General features: G+C 32.1%; 1 protein-coding gene across 1 annotated transcript; it reads right to left on the reverse strand.

Annotated features, from left to right (window-relative positions):
- Positions 1 to 2,593: 2,593 nt before the first annotated feature.
- On the reverse strand, positions 2,594 to 5,053 carry LOC123228369 (patellin-4-like). Its single transcript, XM_044653748.1, has 4 exons — positions 3,940 to 5,053; positions 3,733 to 3,857; positions 3,492 to 3,636; positions 2,594 to 3,140 (listed from the first exon to the last, which is right to left on the reverse strand). The coding sequence occupies exons 1-4, from the start codon at positions 5,014 to 5,016 to the stop codon at positions 2,883 to 2,885; spliced, it is 1,605 nt and encodes a 534-aa protein (XP_044509683.1). The 5' UTR covers positions 5,017 to 5,053; the 3' UTR covers positions 2,594 to 2,882.
- Positions 5,054 to 9,768: the final 4,715 nt, after the last annotated feature.

Genomic DNA, 9,768 nt, shown 5'->3' on the forward strand with positions numbered 1-9,768 from the left:
AATACATATTCATTTGTGTATGTATATGTGTGAAGAGTTTATGTTGCCCCCATAAACATTTAATTCAAATTTACCACTGACCCCTTGAGGTTTGATGGAATAATAAAATCCCATTTATTGCGATATGTATAATAAATTTGGGCACTAGCACTACGGTTTATTGAAATTGTTGGATTCGATCAAAGCTATATGAGTTTAAATTGAAGTTTGGTTTGAATGAGTTAAGTATGAGTCAAAATTGAGTTAGTTTTCACAAAATAAGTCAAATTTGAATTGATTCAAATATTAAAGTCTAAGCAAGCTCAAATCAAAACAAAGTACATTTATTTACAAGCCAAGTTTGAGTTTCAACTTATTGATCTCAAACGAACTCTTTTGAATTAAAGTCAATTTTAAACTAAATCTTATTCTAATTTGCCTAAATCAAATCTAGTCATATTTATAAATAGGCGAAAAGACTATTTCACCCCCAAGTTTTAGTGCATTCTTAAAGCTAAACTCACGGAGTTTGAAAAACCTGAAGTCCCACCCATAGGCTAACTTTTCCTAAAAAAGTAAGGGTAAAATTGTCATTTATTGTTTTCCCCCTGTAGTTTTAAAAACTAACAAATTTACCCCTGCCTAAAGTTTTCTAACTTTCAAAAGTATCATTCCCCCCCCCCCAAAACCTAGGGTTTATTTTCTAGAGGCTCTTCGACCACCATTTTAGGCCATCGGAGAAAGAGCTTCAACCCACCATGTCACTAGCCACCTCTAAAGCTTCCAAATGGTACACCGAAGACTCATCTTCCTCGATTCCAGAAGGATCGACGTAGACCTATCTTCTTCGATTCTTTTGGAATCAACGAAGTCTTCGTCGATTCTAGATGAATCGATAGAGAAAACGGTCTTCGTCGATTCCAAAAGAATCGACATAGGTGCTCATCTTTGTCGATTCGTCTAGAATCAATGAAGATTTCATCGACTCAAACGAATCGACGCATCTTCATCACCTCTTCTTCCATCGGAGAGTGAAGATCTAGTGGCCAATGAGTAGTGGGTTAAAGCATTGTCGTGGGTTGCTAGAGATGGTGGTCAGAGATTTCTGGAAAATAAGCTTAGGTTTTTTTTTGGGGGGGGGGGGGGGGGGGGGCAGAGAATATTACTTTTGATAGTTAGAAAACTTTGGGTAGGGATGAAGTTGTTAGTTTTTAAAACTGTGGGGGGAACATATAATGAATTTTATATTTTTTTTTAATAAATTAATGAAATAATAATTTTACCTTTACTTTTTTAACGGATGTTAACTCATGGGTGGGACTTCAGGTTTTTCAAACCCCGTGTGTGTGATTTTAAAAATACACTAAAACTTTGGGGTGAAATAGTCATTTGGCCTTATATATATGGTCAAACTTAGGAACTTTAATTTATCCCCATGTCATAATTGAAATTCTATAACATTTTTCGATATGAACTTTAACAATATAGAAGGTTCCATGAAATATATTTGACAAATTAGTGGAAGACAATAATATTTTAAGTATACTATCACATAATATAAAAGTGCATGCACCCAATTTTTATTATCTAATTGAGTATTTAGATAAAGTGTTATCATGTAATTATGTATAATTTTATTTTTAAATCAAAATTAAAATGATATAATCATATGATGAAGTATCATCTAAATACCAAGTTAATTTGGTATTTAAAATTGTATGTATATATTTTTATTGAATATAAAAATAGGCCAAAGGATTTATTCCTACCCAAAGTTTACACTTTTTCTAAGTTTCCATATATTATTTTTCAAAAACTCAAATACTCATCCATAAACTGTCAAAGTTAACTAAATTCGCTAGTTTTAAAATTTTATCTCATTTTCTCCCATAAACTCTAAAAACTAACAATTTTTCCTCAGGTTAAAGTTTTGAAAAATTATATTTCCCTCCAGGATTTCAATTTTTCAGTGAGTTTTTTCGGTGAATGACCACCTTCTCTAGCGCTCTTCCAACAAAGTCTCTCCCGCTCCAATATCGTCTCTTTTTCCCATCCATCTCCTAGCACATCGCTCATGCATGGATGAACGATTCATCTAGAGACGAATTGTCCTCAATGGCTTTGTCGTGCACAAAGACAAAAAGTCATTTTGTCTTCATGCATAACAACTTTGATTTGTCGACAAGAAGAAAGATCTATTGACAGCTTTGTCATGCACATGCACGACAGCTTCAACGTCTTTGTGCTAAATCGGCTCTTCGTCTAGTGGGGAGAGACACAAAGCCACACCTAAGGGATTTTGATCAAAGAGAAAGCACATCAGGAGGGAGAGTCTGGTGGGCTGAAGGTAGTCAGAAGCTATTTCGATAGTTGAAAAATGTTTGGTTTTGAAAAATAATCCCTACGAGAGAAAATGAAATAAATTTTTAATTTATTTTTAATATTATTGATAAAATAATAATTTTACCTTTAAAACTAATTGACTTAATAATTCATAAGTGGGTATTTGAGTTTTTAAAAGATAATGAGTAAAAACTTAGAAAAAGAGTAAAGTTTGGGTGGGAATAAGTGCTTTGGTCTATTAAAATAATATTGAAGCAAATACATAAAGATATCAAAACACATAAGCATATATAATTTATAATCACATATTTTCACATAACAAAAAATGCCCACATGAAATAAAAAAGAATGAATCTCGGTTTCCTCCCCCCACTCCCCTTTTCGAGAAATAATGCTCTTGTATTTTTAGCTCTATAATTTTTCTGTCTTCTCCCAAATGAACCTAAGCTTTTGCTATGCAATTAAAGTTGAAACAAATTAGAAAATAAATACATGACGACGATGATGATATATATATATATAGTTAATTATAGTAACATAGATATGAGAATTGAGCAAGTTCAAAGGCAGGAGCTCTTGTTGGTCTTGTATCGATAGAAAAGCCTCTTCTTCTTGCTTGAAGGATTCTCAACTGTCAGCATAACTTTTCCAGGTTCATTGTTCCTGAAAGTATTACGAATTGGAGCTTCCTGTGTGCTTATCTTCTTCCCCTTCTGAACAATAATGGTGTAGGAGCCTTCATCACTTGGCACAAATTCCTCCCTGTAGTTCACTTCCCATCCAATCACACACACGTCCCAAGTTATCGTAGTTCCAATCTGTCATCGTTATCAACTAATCATTAACGACCATATTAAGAATAAACAGTATTATGTGTGTTCAATTTTTAGCATCCAATTGAATACTCAGATATTATATAATTATATGATTAAGTATTATTTTATCTTTAATTTAGAATTAATTAATTATATTAAAATACATGATCTAAATATCTAATTAAATACTTAATCCACATAATTTGATGGATAAATTAATGGGCCAAATCTTAGAATATTTATGTACATACAACTAATCAAAATGATAAGTTAAACCAAATTACAGATTTTTTTTTTCCTTGTATGGAGGCAAGTGCCCCACTCACTTGTATTATGAAAACAAAATCGAGGTACCTCATCAGCTGTAATCTCAATGGATTCAGTTGATCCTGGTTTGACAGTAATTTCAGAGATTTTAGACTCTTCATTAGCGAATTCAAAGTCATCTTCTCTCTTGAATCCACCATACTGAACAGGCAACTCTTCGGGTGAAATGTACCTGCAATTAAAAATACCAAAGCTCATTTCTTCAGGATTTTATCCTCCATTGAATGTAATGCAACATCGAAAAAATTGCAGAAAAAACAATACTTACTTCAGAAGGGTTTCAGTGACCTTTGCAGGGCGAGAAACAACAAACTTGCTCTTGGTTCTTTGAGTCAAAAATGGTGATAAGACAGCATTGAGAGCATAGTACCAGAATGGCGCATTAATGAACAACTGCAAGATCCCACAGCTTTATAATTTAGAAACGGCTTTCTGATTTTGGGTTCGGTATAGAGGAAATTGATATCTAACTTACATTTTTTGTGACGAATTCAGGATAATTGTCTTGCAAAATGCCGACCGCCTGCTTCAATGCAATTCTGAGCTCCTTCTTGGCCGGTCCAGGGGAGTTTTTCAGATCATTTATTTGAAGCAAAGAAGAAATCCCACCAGGCTTCAAATCAAGTTTCTGAATTCCCTTCTCCATCAACCTCAGTCTCCATCTCAGGAATTCATTGCGCTTCTCCTCGGTCGCCAGAGTCTTCTGATAAAGCTCCTCGTCGTTGAACACCCCGTAAATGTTATAGCAAATGGGGTGGCCCTCGCGGTCCACGCCATTCATGTAAGCAGCTGATCCCAAATGCGCCCCAACATCCTCCTCCATAATGGAATCAATGTTGTTCTCCTTCCGCCATTGGAGTGACTTCTTCAGCATCTCAAATGCATCGTTCACCTTGAAGTCTCTCGCCCTCAAAAACTTCAATAAAACCACATCAAGCTCCTCTGCGCCTTTGCTCTGCAAAAGAGGAACTCCCCATAGGCTTATGTCTTTATCAACACATTTCTCTTCTACCGTCTTCTCCTCTTCAGCTTCAGGATCTTCCTCTTCAACCTTCTTTTCCTCTTCAGCTTCAGGTTTTTTCTCTTCAACCTTCTTCTCCTCTGCGGCTTCAGGTTTTGTCTCTACAACCTTCTTCTCCTCGTCATCTTCAGCCTTTTTCTCTACAGCCTTCTTCTCCTCTTCAGCTTCAGGTTTTTTCTCTTCAACCTTCTTTTCCTCTCCAGCTTCAGGTTTTGTCTCTACAACCTTCTTCTCCTCTTCAGCTCCAGGTTTTTTCTCTTCAACCTTCTTCTCCTCTTCAGCTCCAGGTTTTTTCTCTTCTTCTTTTTCTTTAGTTTCTTGTTTTGTTTCTTTTATTAATTCAACAACCTCTTTCTCCTTCTCCTTTTTCTGAAGATTATCAATCTTTTTCACCTCCCCCTTCTTGAAAATATTGTCTCCAAGAATGGCTTCTTCAAGCTTTTTCTTCAGCTCAACCAATGCCTTTCTCTCAAATTCCTTGAGATCAGAAGTAAAATTACTCTCCTCCCTATAAGAAGCGGACTTTTCCATAACTTTAGGCTCTTCTTTACCCTGTTCTTCAACCTTAACGTCTCCATTATCACCCACCTGGGTTTCCTTCTCTTCAACCTTAACCTCAGCTCCTCCATTATCACCCACCTGGATCTCCTTCCCTTCAACCTTAACCTCAACTCCTCCATTGTCACCCTCCTGGCTCTCCTTCTCATCAACCTTAACCTCAACTCCTGCATTATCACCCATCTGGCTGTCCTTCTCTTCAACCTTAATAACCTCCTTCTCTTCAACCTTAATCTCACCCTCAACAGTCATTTTTACGCAATCAAAACCAACTCAAAATGAAAAATACAGAAGAATCAAACCCCTCACTCTTTTAACCCTCCAAAATCGGAACTTTTTCTCTTCCCTTGTTTGTTAATGTGTGGAATACGACGCATTCCAACGTATTATATATTTTCAAAGTTTCCAAAATTGCGGTCCTCCAATAATAACCTAGATGGAGCCGACCAGCCAGCAAAGTTTAGGCAGAATTGGACCCACAAAAAATTGTCTTATCTGGGCTCTAGAATTGGTGGCTTGTCGATGATTGATGATTCACAGCTAGATTTTTGCTTCAAATTGGATGGAGCACCTTCATGGAACATATTGGAATACTATTTTAAGCATCCATCAATTATGAAATTATAACGAAACTTTCTATTAAATTACTGGTTCATTTTTTAGCTTAGTAACTACCCAACATATCAATGACAAATGTTAGATAGTAGACACGAGTATAATATTGGTGTAATTGATGTAATATCATATGATATTTTTAGATTTCATTTCATAATGATTTTATGTGTATGAATACATAAAATTATTTTTAGATTATTACACTTATATCTCCCAAATTTTACATTTATCTTCTAAAACTTACTTTTAACCTGCTTAATTTATATATTTTGGTATAAGAAATTTACTTGGCCCTCTTAACTTTTAAAATTCCTACACGCAATCCAATACCAAACTTTCGAATATAAGAGTGATTAATAAATGTATAAGTTATAGAATTTAGTTATAACTTCTCAAATTAGGCTCAAATTAACAATTCTTATCTCAAATTTTCAGCTCTTGCATAAACTCAATCAAAATTCAAGTCTTGCACAAACTCAATCAAGTCAAACTCAATTCCAACAATATTTAGCTTGCCCGATTGTAACCCTATACACGAGAAGGAAATATTAAAGGTAACATAAATCATTGATTGTCATATGAGTGGAGAAGGAAATATTAAAGGTAACATAAATCATTGATTGTCATATGAGTGGCACGGTCAATTTTTTCTTTTTGACTAAAGCTTTTTTTTTTTTAATCTTTTATAATATATTGTTTATGAGTGATACAACCCTTATAAATAAAAAAAATACAAATGCTTCCTAATTTTTAATATTAATTTATCTATACAAATTAATATATTTTAATATAATTATCACTAAAAAGAAAAGGCTATAACGAGAGGAAATTAGTCACTAAAAGTTTATTTCTCAATGTTAAAAAGTTTTAACGATGAAAAAAATCTCGTCATCATTTATCATTATAGTTTTCACCTCTAAAAGTATTAACGACAAGAAGAAAAGTTTTATCGTTAATATAAATTACGAGAAGTATATCCAGTCATTAAAAATAGTAATTTCAATGATGAATATCTCTGTCATTATAACAATATTTATCTATCACTAAATATAATATCAACGATGAATATTCTCGTCATTATAACAATATTTATCAGTCACTAAACATAATATCAATGATGAATATCCTCTTCATCATATCAATATTTTATCAGTTACTAAACATAATATCAACGATAAATATCTCCGTTGTTATAAAAATATTTATCTATTATTAAATATAATATCAACGATAAATATCCTCATTGTTATAACAATATTTGATAATAAAAATTTGATTCTAAAAATATGATCATTAACATTGATTATATTTTAATCACAATTATCTCGAAGCCTTTATAAAATCCACAATTATAAAAAATAAGAAGAAAAACTATAAATTTCCTATTATGGAAATTTCTCTCTATAATCAAAATTAAAAAGTTGTTATAAGCAGATTTTATTCAAATTTTAAAATTGGTACACTTAGATTTTTAAGCTCTGGCTAAAGAAGAATCACACATTCCAAACTTCTGTTGTTAGTAGTGGGCATCATTTTAAAGATAAAAATTTTATTTTTCTGTAATGAAAGCAAAATCAATAAACATTTCACTCAAACTTTGGTATGTAGATTATCTAAATATTTACTATATGTTCCTTATTTTTTTGAAAACAAAACAACAATTATCAAACAACTATGAGATACATATCCTTTTAACACTAAAATCACTTTAAAACAGTCTAATCGTTGTATTTCATAAAGTTGATTTTTTAGAACTAAACCTGGCAATTGCTTCACCCAACAAACAGTCAAACATAAGAAAATCACACTTAAATGGACGAAGGTGGTGATTGATTTGTCTGGAGATTGAAGCATAGCCTCCAACATGTGAAAAACATGATAAAAAATATTATTCCTAAGAATAAATTAATTTGCCAATATTACTACCCAGAAAGTATATTCAATAAGATATAATATTGACAAATCCTTACATAATGTGCAGGATATGTATATGAATACTCTACATGTCACTTCATAGGATTATGCTGCTATATACTGATGATTTTAAGATCCTTTCAACTTCCATTTTAATTGATAATATCAACTAAAACTAGGCATTGCATAATGGTAAAAGATTCCTAGCACAAAATATTTGGAAATCCACCAGCTTGGATTATTTTCCTTCAAATCACCGTGTATCAAAATATTTGGAAATCCACCAGCTTTGATTGTTTTCCTTCAAATCACCATGTATCTTAACATTTGTTGCCTTTAGAGGTTCTAGGAATTATGAATTACATAAACATTTAGAGTAAATGATGAACATAATAACTATAATTTAGAATGTAAACATAGTAGAGAAAGATACCAAAACTTGAATTATCATGTGGCATTCTAAAAGGGGTTATAAACTTGTTGGTCTTTAACATCGACCTAACTAAAACTTTGGACATTTGCATCAATTTTGTAAACCTGAAATAAGATTAAAAAAATATACATTTTTGTTAATCTCATAAGTGATCATTAAAAGATATATGCATAGATAAGTATATTGGAGTTGACATGGGAGTTGTCTTTTTATAACTAAATAATTCCTCTTGTTGATATCCATTTGTAAAGGCAAGCCATAAGAATCACGTTGTGTTTTCAAAACAACCTGCCACCGTTTATTGATATTGTCGATGGCATAAAACACTTGGAATACTTGGTATGCCAAGACAAATGGCTCATTCGTCTTTAAGAGACGGTTACAATTAATACTAGTCAAACTATACTTATTCACTTTGGCTTCCATACTCTCTAATTTTAAACATATATATAGTTTTAAATTAAAGATAAATTAACAATTATATCACCCAATTACATTAATACACATCAATTCATATAAACAAGTTTATTAAAAAAAAAAGTAAATATAGTATTACTCAATGTTTGTTTAAGTTTTGTATATATGAAAATTATTTAATCAAAATGTTATAATATAAATTTTGTATCTAATTAGATTGAAATGATATTTTACAGATTAATCTTAAATATGTTCTCAACGAACATACTTAAGAATATCCTAAGTATTTACGGTGTATCTACCATGTATTTATAAATTTAGTGCTAAATCTATATTATAAGTACATGATTAGTGGTAAATCTTAATAATTATTTAGGCCAAAAAACTTATTCCCACCCAAGGTTTGGTCTATGCCCAAAGTCCCACGCATGAAATTTTATAAACTCAAATACTTATCCATCAGCTGTTAAAGTTAATAAAACATGTTAAATCTAAGGATATAATTATTATTTAATAAGTAATATTAAAAAAAGTAAAATTGTATCTCATTCTCGATTAGATTCCGATTACCATAGGAGGAAGAAAAGATTGAAACCCTGAGGGAAAAAATGTAACTTTTCAAAACTTAGGTTTGGGGGGAAATTGTTAGTTTTTAAAACTAAAGGATGAAAATAAGATAAAATTTTATTTTTCTTTAATATTGTTGGTTAAATGACAATTGACCAATGGATTATTTCCCACCTAAGTTTTTAGCTCAATTTTAAAATCATACTCATGACAGACAAAAACTCAAACACTTACCCATAGACTAACTACCATTAAAATTTTCAATTAAAGATAGGGGTAAACTAGTCATTTTATCCTTAAATCCTAAAACCTTAAAATTTATACATTTCCCCCCAGGTTTTAAAAACTATCACTTCACCCTATTCTCAAAATTTGAAAAGTTTAGGCTTCATCCCTAGGTTTTGTTTCCCTTCTTCAACCACCACTATTTCAATCGATGACTAATGCTTTCTATCCATCTTTCAAATCCAACCACAAAAAGACGATGAAGGACAATTACCCACCACCCCAAAGGACGACAAAGTGTTGTCCTTCATCACTTCTTCCCTATCTATACGACATTTTGTTATTAAGATCTAGACAACACTTCATTGTTTAGTCGTCCAGATCTAGACAATGTTTCATCATCCTTCATCAAAAAAGACCGTTGCTTCTTCCCGATCACCAATCAGATTCTCTAAGCCACCGGAGATGAAACCTAAAAAGACAGGGGGAGTAAGTTTTTCAAAGTTTAATCATAAGGGAAATTTGTTAGTTTTTTAAACATAGAGAGAAAAATG

The sequence above is a fragment of the Mangifera indica genome, chromosome 10 (assembly GCF_011075055.1).
Source record: "Mangifera indica cultivar Alphonso chromosome 10, CATAS_Mindica_2.1, whole genome shotgun sequence".
Classification (NCBI taxonomy): Eukaryota; Viridiplantae; Streptophyta; class Magnoliopsida; order Sapindales; family Anacardiaceae; genus Mangifera; species Mangifera indica.